Source organism: Colius striatus, chromosome 20 (genome assembly GCF_028858725.1).
Source record: "Colius striatus isolate bColStr4 chromosome 20, bColStr4.1.hap1, whole genome shotgun sequence".
Taxonomy (NCBI): Eukaryota; Metazoa; Chordata; class Aves; order Coliiformes; family Coliidae; genus Colius; species Colius striatus.
The window spans coordinates 8,093,518-8,109,295 of record NC_084778.1 but is presented as its reverse complement, the minus strand read 5'-3'; the positions used below and the strand labels follow the sequence as shown (position 1 = coordinate 8,109,295).

At 51.6% G+C, this 15,778-nt stretch overlaps 1 protein-coding gene across 2 annotated transcripts in view; it reads left to right on the top strand.

The window, feature by feature from the left end:
* ATP2A3 (ATPase sarcoplasmic/endoplasmic reticulum Ca2+ transporting 3) overlaps nucleotides 1-15,778 on the top strand; it is a 59,028-nt gene that overhangs the window by 8,766 nt on the left and 34,484 nt on the right. For both annotated transcript variants that reach the window (XM_062012123.1, XM_062012122.1), the window contains exons 2-5: nucleotides 11,782-11,799; nucleotides 12,247-12,329; nucleotides 13,850-13,954; nucleotides 14,664-14,802. In XM_062012123.1, the coding sequence (XP_061868107.1) occupies nucleotides 11,782-11,799; nucleotides 12,247-12,329; nucleotides 13,850-13,954; nucleotides 14,664-14,802 (345 nt within the window). The remainder of the gene's footprint in view (nucleotides 1-11,781; nucleotides 11,800-12,246; nucleotides 12,330-13,849; nucleotides 13,955-14,663; nucleotides 14,803-15,778) is intronic.

The following is a 15,778-nucleotide window of genomic DNA, read 5'->3' as shown; positions in this document are numbered from 1 at the left end:
GCGGTGTTTTGGCGAGGAAATCCGCTTCTTGCTCTTGTGTGTCCCCTGTGCCCCTGGGTTCCTGTCCATGGTATTTTTTGCTTTGGGTGTTTCCTGCTATTTAGCCACTGTGTATTTTACAGCAGCGGTGTGGGGAGAGGCGGGGAAGGGATGTGAGTTAATTGGGAGCACAGGGCAGGGCTGTGTCATGCGGCCTTGAGGCAGCCACGGCAGTGCTTCAGGACACGGTGCCCAGTCCTGAGGGGTTTTGCCCCAATCTGGTGAAACCACCTCTGGTTTGATCCCTAAAGTCACCAGCTGAGGCCATACTGCTGGCTGGAAGAGCTGTCCCTTGTGCCCACATCAGTCCCAATGTCCTCATCAAGTCCTTTTTTCCCCCCCTCATCTTATTAGAGGCATCCCCTGGGGTCCTTGCAGAGCCACGCTCACAGCCAGTGCAAGGGTTGTGTTTTGTGTGGGATATATTTGCTTTATTATATGGGGTTTTGTTGTGGTTTTATTTTTCTTCTGGTTTGGAAACAGTTTTTCTTGCATTTGCTGATGAAAATCAAGTCTTTTTTTGGGAGGAGTGTGTGGGTGGAGGAGATTCTCTCTTCTGATTCCTTCACTACAGGGAGTGAAAGCACAGAGATGAGGAACTCCATTAGTTGAGCAGTGACTCCATCCCCTCCAACAACAGCCAAATCCCCAGGGATTTGCCCTCTGAAACATCAGCTTGGCTGGATTTGGCCAAGCAGGCAGGTCCCATCCCTGGGAGATGGGCAGCAGGGGTTGTGCTAACCATCCCTTTACCTGCCTGTTTGCACTTGACTTTTTCCATTTTACAACCTCCAAGTCAACAGAAGGTCTAAAATAAGGAAAATGTGGTGAGTGAGTGGAAAAGTAAAACTAAAAAAGGCTGCCTCAGTGCAGGGTGGGAGAAGGGAAGCGATGGAGCTGTGTTGTCCCTGGACCTCCCACTCTGGTCACCACAGAGGGTTTCCCTTGGGGCACCGTGTCCTTAGGGTTTCTGGGCATGTTTTGGAGCTCAGGGACTTGTGTGGCTGGCAGGAAAATGGAAACTCCACCAGAGAAGCAGAAAGGTTTTGATCTTCTCCCCTCTGGAGGGGAGTTGTGCAGTGACTCAGGAGGAGATGGGGCTGCTCTGCAGTGCTGGCTCCTGCCTGTGCTGCGGCTCATCTTTTGTAGATAAAAGCTGGAATTCCAGTTATTCTTCCCTTCACCCCTTTATGACACAAATACATCTAAATATCTACATATATCTACATAAAATATTCCATACTTCCAGGCACACACAGAGATATCCACAGTTGGAAGAAGATTATGGAAAAAGCCTAGATGGGATTCATGTTTCCAAGGATCTCTGAGTATCTCACTCCAGGAAAGGAACTGCTTCAACTACACAGAGATGTGTGATCCCCAGAGAGTTCATCCATGAAAAGTATTAATTGTCCAACTCCTTTTTTTTTCCCATCCAGAAGAACAGATCTTTTCTATCCTACAGAAATTTTTTGCTTCTGAGATAATCTAAACTAGGAGCAGTGTAGACTTCATTTTCCATGAAAACCCATCCAAGAGGATTGCTGAAAATAGACAGTGCTCTGAGAACAGATCCTAGAAAAAGCAAATGGGGAAGGGGGGGAAAGGAAGACAGCCAGATCAGCTGGGGCAAGGAGTTCTGCAAAGAAAATCCACAATAATCATCTCAGTTTGAGTTAATGAGCTGCTTTTCAACCCAATTAGCACCCATGTAGGTTAGGGTTGGAGGATGTGATGCCCTGAGGAGCCACTGACACGTTCAGTCAGCCTGATTTTATTTACCAGCAGATGGGAGATGGGTTGAGATGCCATATTCAAACTTTCTAGTTTCACAGAGGTTTGCAGTGGCAGAGGTATTTCCTCCAGAAAACAAACAACTGGGGGGAAAAAAGCCACCAAACCCACCATCTCCAGACCTCTGCGTGTTTAGGGTGGAGTTGGCTCCCTTCAACCCCAAGCTTGGGGCAGGGTCACCTTCCAACCTGGTGTGTTGAGTTCTGGCTTTCCTGATCTATAAATACACAGCCCAGCTCCTGTCCAGTGGTGTGGGTAAAAGTGAGATCAGGATTGATCAAAACATACCAATTAGGACATCAGCTTTTGGAAGGGTGAGAGTGAGCAGGTTCCTCATCTTGGCAGGGAAGGGGAGAAAATGCTGTTTGGATTTAAAAGCAGTGTCTAGTGGTTCTTATTTTTTCTTCTTTAATTGCTATGATTGGTTTGGGCACTTTGCTTTGGAGGGGTTTCATGTTGCAAACCCCCATGGGTCAGCTCTTATAGGTGTCCCAGGGGCAGGGTCCATAGTGGTTACACTTCAGTTCAGAACCTGCCACATGCGAGATGCTGAGCCAAAAAAGTGTCAAAGCAAATGGTTTGCTGGGCTGTGGGTAGAGTGCTGCAAAGTGAGCCTCTGTTTAGGGGGAAAAGGGGGAAGTTTACTGCTGTTTGTGCTGCCAGGTTGATGTGGGGTGAGTGCTTCCCCTGCCACCCAGGGCAGGTTTGGGGCAGGAAGGTTTGATGTCATGTAGCAAGGTGGGTAAACCAGTGGGGTTACAGCAGGGTGGGGGGAAGGTGAGTCCTTCCCTGGCTGCCTTCTCCTGAAGTGGTGGCAGAAATGCCCTCTGAGCAGGGATGTTGGCAGTGGGATGCACCTCAGTTGCTCAGCCCCTGCTGGATGTGGCCACCAGCAGCCACCCCCACCTTCCCCAGCCCCTGGAGTACTCCAGTTAGATTGAGTTAGATTGTTATTTATAGTTAGTGTTTTATTAATCTAATCTTTCAGTTTTACTATTTATTGTCCATTTGATTCAAGTGCCATGCCAGTGTGATATCCTCAGGGGTCATAGCCTCATCAAAGGGGCTCAACTCAGTGTAAACACTGACCAGATGCTCTGGGAGGCAGATTTGGGGGATGTTATCCCCTCCCTGAGCTGCAGCAGCCCTGTGCTGTGTCCTGAGCAGCATCTCTCCTCCAGTAGCAAATGCCTCCTCTTTTGAAAATGCATTCTAGTCTCATTTTCTTACCTGCTTTTTGCATCCCCAATATCCCTTTCCCCTCTAAATGTTAGGAAATCCCTCCCTCTAAAAACAGCCCCACCTTGCTCTCCTCCGTGTCTTGCAGAATTCAGCACAGCCTCCTTTTCATCTCTCAAGTTCCTCTGGGTGTTTGCAGCCTCCTGTGCTGGGGCTGTGCAGCTTTGCCCAGTGCTGTGCAGGAGCTGGCATCTGAGCTGCCCTGGCATTGCAGGGCTCCTGGCACCTCTTTGGTTTCTTAAACCCTTCCCCAGCCCTGCCAGGAAAATGGTATTACATTTTGTGGCAGCCCATTGTGCATGGAGGGGTTACAAATTCCCTGTAGTGTTTTTTTCACTGGCCTGGCTGGTGCTTTTCTGCCACTGTGCTGGGTCAGAGGGATTTTGACACAGGTTGGCATCTGGGCATTGTAGTTGTGGTGCAGCAGGGCAGCTGAGAGATGAGCATCTGAGGGCAGGAGTTTGCAGCAGAGCCCAAAAGTGTGAAGAAACATTACTGGGCACAAATAACTTATTTACTTAATCTCACCAATGGGGTATCAGTGGGAAATGAGCTGAAAAAGTAGTTTTAGGGCAATAAAGGAGGAAGTAAAATGATATCTGTAGGGTGAAAGAATAGAATGTACTGAAGCAGTGTGCTTCTTGGTTGGGGCTCTGGCATTTCTAACAGAAGGGTCCCAAATGTGGCAGAGTCACTCCCCTGCCTTTCTCCAAGATTCCAGTAAAGGTCTGCTTGAAGCAGAGATAAGAAGCAGCTGGGAAAAAAACCCCAAAAGTAAGGAAAACCCAAGCCCCAAACACCCCAGGTTAAGCTTTATTTTATCCAAGCTCCTGTAGGGGTTTTATTTTGCTTATTTTGGTCTCCTCTTTTTTTTCTTTCCCAAACCTGTTACTATTTAAATGCAGATTTTTAGCTTTTCCACCCGGGAGCTGGAGCTGGAAATTCTTTCCACTGCGTTGGTGCAGGAGGGAACAAACCACTGCTTTTAGTTTGCTCAAATAATCCATCTCAGGCTGGAGCCACGAGTTTCCTCCGCCCCGCTCCCTCCCACTCCCAAAACCATCCTGGGGATCTGCTGTGGGTACAGATGGGGACAGGGTTAGGGGAGGAAAGACAACCATGGGCAGCCTCATTTCCCCAGGGTTTTTCACCTAAATTTACCCAAGGCTTTGTTGTTGCAGATGCCACGTGGGCACCAGAGCCACAGCCCTGAGCGGTGCCTTCGTTTTAAGGAGCAAAATCTTCTCTCCTTGTTTTGATAGCCTTAAGAAAAGGAGGTGGCTTATTGGTGGGGAGATGATTTGCTTTTCACCATGGCATGGGAGGAGGATGCTTGGGGCTGTCCTGGCTTCATGGCCCTGTGCCAGGACCTCCTGACTTCATGGCCCCTGCACTGTGGTGGAGGGAAACATGTGCTATCCAATGTTTTGGGGGATGAGCCAGTTCAAAGAAAGAAGAAAGGGAAGTTTGGGCTGGGCTGAGCAAGGGTTTCCTTATTTATTTGGCACAGCAATCCAATGCTGCACTCCCATCTTCATCCCTGTTTTCTTCTACCTGGATGTGGTGGTGGTTGCTTACCCTTCAGCATGGACACGGGCTGATTTTCCAGGGAACAGAAGATACCACAGGGCTGGATTGTCACTGGTGTTTCACTGCTGTTGAGGGGCACATCCAGGGTAACTTGTGTTTCCCGTTCCCTGATGTGCTGAGATAGGCATAGCTTCTTCCTTCTGACCACAGCAATGGGGCTGTGGGTGCCTGAACACACTTATTCTCCCCTGGAACCCTGTCATCATCCTGGAGGGACTGATGGTGTTGGGCTGGGTTCTGTGCTGGTGGGTTTGGAGGAGCAGCATGATGGCAGGGTGAGCAGTCAGTCCGAGTCCCATCTGCTCTGGGGAGCCCTGTGACCCACACCAGGGATTTCTCAGGTGGATTTTATTGCCAGCAATTCCTGGTGTCCAGGTGCCAACCGGAAAAGTGGTTGGATCATTTCACCCTAAAAGCATTGCCTGCAAGACAGCAAGGCCATTCCTGACCCTGAAATCTCTGCTAACCATCCTCACATGCCAGCCTTTGCCCACCCCAGGCTGCCACCAGCCCCAGCACTTGCCTTGGCTCCAAAGGTGCTTCTTTGGGGGCTGTGCATCCCTCAGCCAGGAGGGGCACTGGGCTTTTGCAAAGCACAGGGCAGAGATGAGTGCTGGGGAGTAACAGGAACAGCAAGCTGCTGGTGTTTGCCATGGGAGTGGGGGTTGTATCTCGTTGCTTTGATCTTGGTGCCGCCTTTTGAGGCAGCCCCGAGCGCGCGGCTGTCGCGGGCAGCGGAACCAAACCCGGGCAGGAAGAGGCAGCTGCCAGGCGGTAGGCAAATAAGGTGCTGGGGGCTGGAGGTGCTTCCCCCACCCGTGGCACACCCGGGGCCAGCTCTGCCACCTTTGCAGGAGGAGAAGCTCCTGTGGCTTTGGGAGTGATGGAGGCCGCAGGGAAGAGCTGTGTCCTCCACAAGCAGGTTGTGCAAAGCAGTTTGGCTGTTGCCAGCTGGCACGAGGATGGGGATGGTCCCAGTGCAGCACCTGCACCCATGAGGGGCTTTTTCATAGAATGATGGGGGTTGGAAGGGACTTCCAGAGATTATGCAGTCCAACCCACCTGCTAAAGCAGCTCTACCTAGATCAGGTCACACAGGAATGTGTCCAGGTGGGTTTGGAAACCTCCCGAGAAGGAGCCTCCACACCCTCCCTGGGCAGCCTGGGCCAGGGCTCCCTCACCTCACAGTAAAGCAGTTTTTCCTTAAGTGGAACTTTTTGTGTTCCAGTTTTTGTCCATTACCCCCTTTCTTGGCACTGGATACAACAGAAAAAAGTGTGGCCCCATTCACCATTCTGTTATGCACCATTAGTTACTGTTTCCTTTGGGTGCAGGGGCTCAGTGAGTTGCTGTTTCTCTTGGGTGCAGGGGCTCAGTGAGTTGCTGTTTCTCTTGGGTGCAGGGGCTCAGTGAGTTCCTGTTTCCCTTGGGTGGCAGGGGCTTGATGAGGCTGGAGCCATGGTCACCATGGCCCCACGGGCTCATGTGCTGTCTGCACAGCTGTGCCCAGCCAGGGCTGTGATTTCTGCATGTGGGTGGTTGAGGTGTGTGAGCAACTGATGTGCTCCCTTCCCCATGGGCCAACACAGCCCTCGCCTTCACCTCAGCTCCTCTCACTGCCATCAGGGCCCACAATTGCCCCACAGCACTGGGGATGCCCTGGGGCAGCCCCTGCACTGCTATGATACAGTTGGGTGGCTCCTGAGGTGTTCATTATGTGGTGCTGTATTGGTGTATAGCAAAGGCAGCTCTGCAGCATCACTATCTCCTCATCTCAGTGCAATAGCACATGGTGCCTGTGGGTCTGACTTCCCCCCTAGCCAGGCTCCAGCAAGCAAAGGGATGCCAGAGCAGCTGGAGCGTGAGACTTTGACTGAAGCCCAACTTGTTCTGCAGAAGCTGAAGCAACCTCAGCAAGTTCTTTTAGCTACACACTGAGGGCTCCAGTCTCCCTGAGCAGAGCCACATCCTGCCCTGGTGTGTGGTGAGCCCAGGTGAAGTACAGGGCAGTCTGCAGGGCTGCCTGTAAAGGCAAAGCTGTATGGGTTAACTTAATACACAGCTGAGGTGAGTAGAGAGCTACTGTATCCTCTGTGAGCATCATGTAGCATTAGCACCATTAGGCCTTGAGTGTTTTGTCATCCCAGATAATGCTAAAACACTGTCCTGGTTTCAGGTGGGACTGAGTGAATTTTCTCCCTAGTAGCTGCTGCAGAGCTGTAACTTGGGTTTAGGCTGATGAGAAAGTTGACAACACATGGATCAAGGCTGCTGTTTCTGCTCATCCTGCCCCACTAGTGAGTGGGCTGGGGAAGCACAAGGAGCTGGGAGGGAACATGGCCAGGAGAGCTGACCCCAACTAGCCCCAGGGCTGTTCCATACCATAGGACATCATGCCCAGTATAGACACTGGGATTAGCTGGGAGGGGGGTGGCTGCTGGAGCATTGCACTGGGTGGGGAGCAACTGCTCTGGGCAGCACTGGGCTCTCCTTGGGTTTGGTTTCTCTTCATTACCATTATTATACTTTATTCCTCTTACTGTTATTATATGTTAGTTTAGTTACTACACTTGTTCTTCTCTTAACCCACAAGCTTTGCTTTTCCTCCCTGGTTCCTCTCCCCATCCCACGGGAGCTGTGGGGTGAGTGAGGGGCTGTGTGGGGCTGGGCTGTGACCACGACAAACCCTTGGGGTTAGTTCAGGAGCAGTGGGGATTTTACACTCCTGCATCTCACCTGCAGCTGCTCAGGTGATGAGCAGCTTCACACCTCCATCCCCAGCGAGATTTTCACCTCCACCAGCCTTCCCCAGCAGGGCAGCCCTGTGGGGCAGCAGTGGTGGAGCTGTCAGCAGAGTGAGGCAGAGCAGACGTCCTGCTGGGATGGGATCCTTCCAGCACAGGCAGCCCTGGGAAAGGCAGCCAGTTACAATAACAGTTTATTCTGCCTGCTGTCTTGTGGGATGGTGGAAGGATCCCAGAGCAGTCTTGCCTGGGTTTCTGCTTTATGTCATGAGAGGGGGGGTTGCTCTCCCAGATGGGGATATTTTAGGGGTTTTCTCACTCTTTTTCACTGCTTTCCTTGGCCCTTTTTCCTGGCTGTCGGTAAAGTCTGTTGATCAAATGTGTCCCTTGGTGTGTCCATCCATTCACCCATCCCTGCATGCAGACAAAGCAATTAAGGGCAGAAAAAAAGAGAAGAAAATGAAGTGATTTTTACCACATAGAAATATGGGTTAAAGGATGTTATTTGGAGCAGAGAGCTGGGCCCAGATGTGATGCTCATCGTTATCTCCCACACTGGGCATCATGCCATTGTCCTTTCCACATTACTTGGCAGCAGAAGTGTTTCCTGGGAGGGAAATGGGATTTTATCACAGGGAAGCTCCTGAAATGGTGGGGAAAAGGTATTTCAGTGCTCGTGCCTCAGTTTCCCCCAAAGCAGAAGGGGCTGCAGTACCTGGATGCAGGATGGAGAGACGCCAGTTGCTGCAGGACAGTGCTGCTGGGGGGTTGTTTGATCCTGTAGCAGCAGGAGGAATTCAAAGCAGCTTTCCTTTTTGCAGGGTTTCCTTCAAGGAGCCCCAACACCCCCCTGGGACATTCCCTTTGTTTGCTTTGGCCTGGGGAGCCGGGCAGGGTCTCCCCGGGGACATGGAGGCTGCCACAGAGCCCCGGGGGCGGCTGCTTGTGGGTGGCACCCGTGTTTATTTACCTTTTCATCACCTGATGACCGTGCCCTGCCATGTTGCAGGCGCCAGCCCGTGGGCTGCCAGCCTGTTTGAGTTGGCAGGAGCTGGAGATTAACCTCCAGCTAAAATAGGCTGATGCCAGCTCCCTGGCAGCCTGGGCTGGCTGGGTGTGTTGCGTGTCCTCTGAGCATCTCCTATGGGTGTTTTGCAGCCCAGCTTGGGCCATGTGTGTGACATGATGGCCCAGCGAGGAAAGAAGTGATGTGACAAGCTCAGAGCAAGTTGCAAATCCTCATTAGTGCCAGGAGCTGAGTGTGTTTTGTTCCTCTGCAGGGGAAACCCCTGCAGGTCTGGTAGAGCTGGAGGTTCCTGCACCTCTCTGCTTGAAAACCCAGAGGAGAGCACACTCTTCTGCTGGTGGGCAGGGTCCTGGGACATCCAGGCACCCATTGCCTCACTGTGGCATCTCTGCTTTCCTGGCTGTGCTCTCTAAAGCTGCAATGCAGAAGAGCAGGAGCAGAGAAACTGCAGCTATGTGTCTGCAAGCTGTGTGAGTGGTGCCTTGCTTGGGAAGAGGAAAATTCATGGTGTGAGTGGTCCCTGTTTGGCAATACTCTGGGCAAATCTGAAGGGAGACCTTATCACTCTCTACAACTACCTGACAGGAGGTTGTAGTGCAATAGGGGTTGATCTCCCAAGTAATGAGTGATAGGACAAGAAGAAATGGCCTGAAGTTGCCCCAGGAGAGGTTTAGATTGGAGCTGAGGCAGAATTGTTTCCCTGAGAGGGGTGTCAGCCCCTGTGCCAGGCTGCCCAGGGAGCTGGGGGAGTGCCCAGCCCTGGAGGGATCCCAAAGCCCTGGAGCTGAGGTGCTGAGGGCCAGGGGTTAGTAGTGGACTTGACAGGGTGAGGAGAGGGCTGGGACTCCAGGAGCTTCAAGGGCTTTTCCAACCACACAGTTCTATGATTCTGTTACAGCTTCCTACCTTTGGTGATGTGACTACACTTGTTGTCTGGTTACACCAGGGAGCTCGGGCACAGGGCAGGATCTCTGTGCTGAGCTCTGAGCCACTGGCCAAAGAAAGGGGCTGTGTTCAGGGACCAGCTGGGAGTTTGTTTCAGCCTGTCTGCACTCACTGTGTTGTCCCAAGGGAACTGCAGGTTTGAGATTTTGCTGCTCATGGTGGGTTTCCTGGCTGAGGTGCCACATGAAGGGTGGTGGAAGGAGCCACTGATGGCAGGGGAGATGCCTGGTTCTTACTCTGCTCAAAATCAGTTTATTTGGGGACAGGTGCCTGCAGCAGCATTGCTGCTGTTTGAGGTTTGGTGTAGTGTCACACTGCCACTGCAGGTATTTCAGCTGGCTGCCCCAGGGCACACGTTTCATCCTGACCTCACAGAAACCTGTTTTCATGCTCTTATCAAGAGCTCACACCAAGTCCCTACCCTGCAAAGGCGTTGCTGTGGTTTGTCATGCACTAAGGAGGACTGTGGTGCTTCAGGTAGCTGCTGGCGCTGGAAAGTCACCCCTGGCCACCTTGGTTAGAGCCAAGACCTGTGGGAATCCCAGCCACCTCCCTCTGGGCTCTCACCTGCCCCCAGCCCTCTCACCTCACACGTTTGCAACCTTAAATGGAACCTGGGTGGAAATAGCAGCAGCACATCTCTTCTACTTTTAATTTTGGTGGCTCTCTGGGCTGGGGAGAGGAAGCTGGGGGTGGAGAGGAGCCGGCTGCAAAAGGGAGAAGAGCCACTTTCTTTCTGACATGCTCTGTGGAGTGATTCAAAATGTTGAAGCTGCTCCAAGATTGTTGGGGTTGGGGTTTTTTTTTTTGGCTGTAATTATAGATGCTCTGTACTAGTCTGTTTTTGGTGATGGCAGAGGATCTGGTGGGGGGAGCCTTATCTGGGAGGGCTATGGGTTTGAACCCAACTCATCGTGTTTGTGAGCAGTTGGGTGCAGTTTGAAGCGTAAACACCTTCAGGCAATTCTTGTTTTCACCCTTTTGTTCAGTGAAGGTGGATTTGGTTTTGATGGGGTGGGGTTTCTTTGGTTTTTTGGTATTTTTTGGTCATTTCTGTGAATGAAAATAGCTGATGGAAAACAGCTGAGTGGGTTTCACATCCTGCTCTGGCTCAGGGCTCTGCGCTGGGGGTGCTCAGAGACAGCCTCATGTTTAGTCCAGTGATGGGCTATGGAGTGTATCTGCCTTGGGCTCATCCCTCCTTGAACTTCAGCCAGTCTCTTATTCCCTACCAGGAGCACATGAGTTGGAGAAACAGCTTGTTTTATTGTCACCCTGTGGGGTGCAGAAGTAGGTGATGGACAGTGGAGGCTTTGGGCCAGCTGTTGAGGAGGTTTATACCTGATTTTTCCCCTTTGGGAGGTTTGAGCTTGGAGTTTTCTGTCTGATCTTAGAGCCCCAAGGGATGGAGGCAGTGGGTACCATGTCCTGGTACCACATCACCTTGGTGCTGGTACCCCACTGTCCCTTGCAGCACTGTGGGATGCCTCTGGGCCACCAGTACAGCTCTCCCAAGGTTTGCAGATGTGTGGCTTTCTCCAGCTCCAGCAAGCTCTGCTGCACTCAGTGAATCCTGGGTTTCCTTTTCCATGAAACAGCTTCAACATCTGTATCTCCTCACTTCAGGCAGCTGGCAGAGGTTTTGGTCTGACTGCCAGGTCCCTTAGGGGCTGCTCTGTGGGCAACCAAAGGATTCAGCCCAAGTGCAGGGACAGTGGGTGCAAATGGAGACGAGCACTAATCAGCAGCCAAAACCAGGGGAAGTCACTCCTGAGGCCTCCCTGGTTGGGATGTGGGAGTCCCAGGGAGACCAGGATGGGTGTTCAGGAGCCCTTGAGCTTTTTTCAGGTTATGCAGGTGACTGGGCTCAGGTTTGGCTGGGAGCAGAGTGGATAGAGGCTCTGCACTCACCAAGGTGGATGTGGGAGCACAGTTTGGACCAGCTGAGGATTTCTTTCCTAGAGCACTGTAGGCTGTAAAGAACAACTGACAATAGGAGATGTGCTCTGAAAGTTACAGTCCCCAGTGGGTCTGTGTTGGGTTTCTGGCAGCGTGTTTGATGGGATGGTTGGATCTCTGTGTCCTGGATTTGGAGGGGGCAGCTCCAGGATGAGTGCAGGAATAAATGCTGCCAGAGCCTCTTGCAGCAGGGAAATGATGTTTCCCTGGTGTGAGGAGCATCCAGTGCTGCTTACTTGGTGTCAGACTGAACAGTTTGAGAACGAGCTGTCTTTATGTGGGAATATGTGCAGAACAACTTGGAATTTGGGGCACTGAATGGACTGCTGGGGCATGGAGGAAGGGATTGCTAGTCTGGGCCCAAATTACTACTTCCATCATTTTAATTGTCATCATTTTTTGCTTTGTTATGCTCGCTGGGCTGTCGGTGATGAAAACCCACAGAGCTCCCTGCAGAAGAAGGTAAGTTAGTTGTGGGCTGGAGGTGAGAGTGGGTACCTGCCTGGGGTCTGGATGGAGGGTGCTGAGGAGGAGGAGGGGGAATCTTTAGGGCCTTTTAATCTTGCTTTTAATCCCAGAGAAAGTTGGGCTGATAGGGCTTTCCTGGGATGACAGGTCTACCAGCCGTGAATAGAAGTACAAAGGATTTGGTTTCTATAGTTAAAAACAGATGTAGTAAAAGCAGGCTAGTGCCAGAAATGAAGAGCTATTAGAAATATTAGAGAGAAAACTCCCACCTTGCAGCACTGGTTGTCCTCACTAGTGCCCATGGCTGATGAGCACTAAAGCAACACTGCTGCAAGCAGAGACAGGCTCCTGTTGGGTCTTAGTGGTCTCAGAAGTCCAAACTACCTGTCTTCTGGGGTTTTTTAAGCACTGACTTTGCATGGCTTCATGTTTTCCCACCAGGAAAGTCCCTCTGGGAGTTGGTACTGGAGCAGTTTGAAGATCTCCTCGTCCGCATCCTTTTGATGGCAGCTTTTCTGTCCTTCGTAAGTACCCTGGGCTTGGGGGCGGGCACCTGCCAGGGCACCCACAGACATGGGTGGCAGCCAAAGAGCAAAGGAGCCAGAGGAAGGTGTATATTGGATGAAGGAGATGTAGCAGCAGCGTGGTGGTTTTCTAGGGTATCACAGAATGGTAGGGGTTGGAAGGAACCTTTAGAGATCATCCAGTCCAACCCCCTGCAGAAGCAGGTTCACCTAGATCAGGTCACACAGGAATGTGTCCAGGTGGGTCTTGAAGCCCTCCAAGGAAGAAGCCTCCACAACCCCTCTGGATATGATGATGTGTGGGGCAGGGTTAATGCTTGCTGACAAAATACACCTCCCAGTGTGTCATGCAGCAGGACAATGTGATGTTATGTTCAGGTAATGTCAGAGCTGCTTAGAATGGGGTTCTTTCTGTGTTTAGCAAGGGGGTGAAGCCCAGCCCAGGCTTCTCCCACCACTGGAAGTACTAGTGTGATGCTTCAGGGTGTTACCATCCAGCTTCTGCTTCCCCAGATGGTGTTACTGCTCATCTCCAGACATTTCCTTCCTCAGTGCAGTATCTCCTGTGGGACTGTCCTTCTGCCTTCACTGGGGAAGAGGCTGCATCTCTACATACCTTTCTCTACATACACACCTAGAGCAGGTGTGAACCTGAGTCAGAGGCCTTTTGGCTGGTGCCTCTGCCACAGAGCAACAAGGTGTTGCTGTGTTGACACAGCACAGGTCGACAAGCAGTTAAATGGAGTGAAAATATTTGTGTCTATGCCTCATTTCTATTATGGTATGAGGTCTTTGTGGGATGGAGAGGGGGCTCAGTGTGGTAAGAAGCCCTGAGGTCAATCTCTGCTCTGCAGAGCAGCTCTTACTGCATGAATTACTCTATTGCTTTGCTTCTGCCCAGGAGGGCTCCTGGGAAGCTGACCATGCTGCAGGCAGCAGCCACAGTGGCTGCCCAGCTGTGTGTAAGAAGCAGGCAGTGCTGCCCAGTCTCCCTGCTCATGGCTGTGGTTTCCCCATGGGTGCACTAAACAAAAAGAGATTCTTTCCTGGTGCCTATACTCACCCAGGCTTTGCATGGCTGGTTGCTCCAGCCCTGCTCACTGGATGCCTTAGGTTATCCCTAGCAGAAGAGTGGAGGCACATGTTCAGTAGCCACAGTGGGATATCACAGAATCTTAAGGGCTGGAAGGGGCCTGAAAAGCTCATCCAGTGCAACCCCCCTGCCAGAGCAGGATCACCTAGAGCAGGTCACACAGGAACCCAGGTAGGTTTGGAATGTGCCCAGAGAAGGAGACTCCACAGCCCATCTGGGCAGCCCCTTCCAGTGCTCCCTCACCTCAACAGGGAAGAAATTCTTCCTTGCTCTGACCACTCTGTGTGGGGCTGGCCACCACTTCAGCTTATCCTCTCTCTAGCAAACACCACGTGTTGATTGGCTCTTGTTTCCTCCCTTTCTTCTTAAAACACTGCCACTTGCTGTTTCAGCCACATTGTGGTCCTTCTCTTCTCTTGCCTGCCAGATCCTGGCCTGGTTTGAAGAAGGAGAGGAGACCACGACAGCGTTTGTGGAGCCCATTGTCATTATTATGATCCTGATTGCCAACGCTGTGGTGGGTGTGTGGCAGGTGAGTCACAGCCCCCTCCCTGCCCTCTCTGCAGGTCTCTGCTCCCCATGACTGAGATTTGAAGGTCTAGTTGCTCCTTGCTGTTGGAAACTCAGTTCTCAAAGCTTCATTTTTCCCATTGGCTGTGCTGCCTCGTGCCTCAGCATGGATGTGTGGTCATCAGCTGCCTTTATTTTGCTCCTTCTATTAGTCTTTGGTACCTTTTGCAGCTTGGAGTTTAGGATCTTGCACTTATTTGCCACCCAGGTAAATGCTGCTTGTCTCCTGGATGTGGCCAAATGTGTTTTCCAAGGGAAACTTTTTGTCCTGTCCACCAGAAAGCTGTGGTGGCTGCTGCCCTTCACTTCCCTGTATCCCTGCTGGGGGATGAGCAGTGATGCTGCTCTTGTAGGTGTTCCCTTTAAGGCCATTTATTTCTCTGCAGCTTGATATGAGGTGTGGGGTTCCTGGATGGGGAAAAAATCCATCTAGGTAGTATATGCTGCTTCCCAGAGCAAGAAAGAGAAAATCAAGCCCAAAGGTCCATGCAGTGTGCAGGACCTGGTGTGATTGAAGCCAGTGGAGACCGTTTCAGAAGAGCTGAACAAGACACGATGCTTGCCCCATCCACAGTGCAAACGGACACCAAAGCTGAGGCTTGGGTTTGGGTGCAGGTGGGGAAGGAGCCTATTGACACCATGCTGGCAGCTCTGCCCTCCTCTGCTTGCAGGAGAGAAATGCTGAGAGTGCTATTGAAGCCTTGAAGGAGTATGAGCCTGAGATGGGGAAAGTGATCCGTGCCGACCGCAGCGGAGTGCAGCGGATCCGCGCCCGGGACATCGTCCCTGGGGACATCGTGGAGGTGGCAGGTAGGATGCCATCACCCCAGAGCACGGCATGGGATGGAGAGGTAGGGGCAGGGGGGCTTTGGTGACAGGCAGCCTGTGGTCCTGGTGGCAGGAGGGCTCTGCTGTGGTGTCTGGGTGCATCTCCTCCTGTGGCACAGCCATTGAGTCACTTCATTGTACACTTGAAATCTTTATCTTTTCAAATCCAGAGAAGTGATGTGATTTGGGCCAAAACTGGGGCTTATCAGCCTGCTGAGGCACTGCCCTGAGCATAGGGCAGTAAAGAACATCAGAAAAAATGGGAGAAAATAGAAAAGGTGCATATTTCTGGCATAAGTTTTGTGCCTTGGGAGAGTTTTTCCCTTTCTGGGGGGATTTCAATGCACAGACTGAAAACTGGGGTTTACTGTGGGAGGGCAAGAGGCAGAGGGGACCAGCTTCAGTGCACCATTGCCTCTCAGGTTGGGTTGTTCCCCCAAGCCCTTCTGTTGAGGTTTTGCATTCAGGGAAGGACACCTGAGGTTCTCCTGCCAGTCCCACCAGAGGAGCAAAGATGAATTTCAGTTGTCCCATTTTGTTTGTTCGTTGAGCGATGCTGTAAACCCCCAGAGCCACAAAACTAATCCTCTCCTTTCCTCCTTGTGGCTCTGCTAATGGAAACAAGCTGCAATGCCACTTGCACCCAGCCAGCTCACTGTTATTTATGTCTTCCAGTTGGGCTTCAACTGGAAGATGAACATACAAATAATGCAGGGAGGATGAAGTGGAGGAGTGCTGGCCAGATCCTCAGCTGGCTGAGCTGGCAGCACTCCCGAGCCAGCTTCCAGCAATGCACTCCAGCTGCTGACCTGGCCTTTAATTAAAGGAATTAATTATTAATTCATTAAATTCTGCAATCTTTCCCCTAATCAATCAGCATCACTGCTGGGAGAAAAAGAGCTGAGCTCTCCTCTGGAAAGAGTTAGATGCTGAACACAGCCCTCGAGCTGCAGCCTCC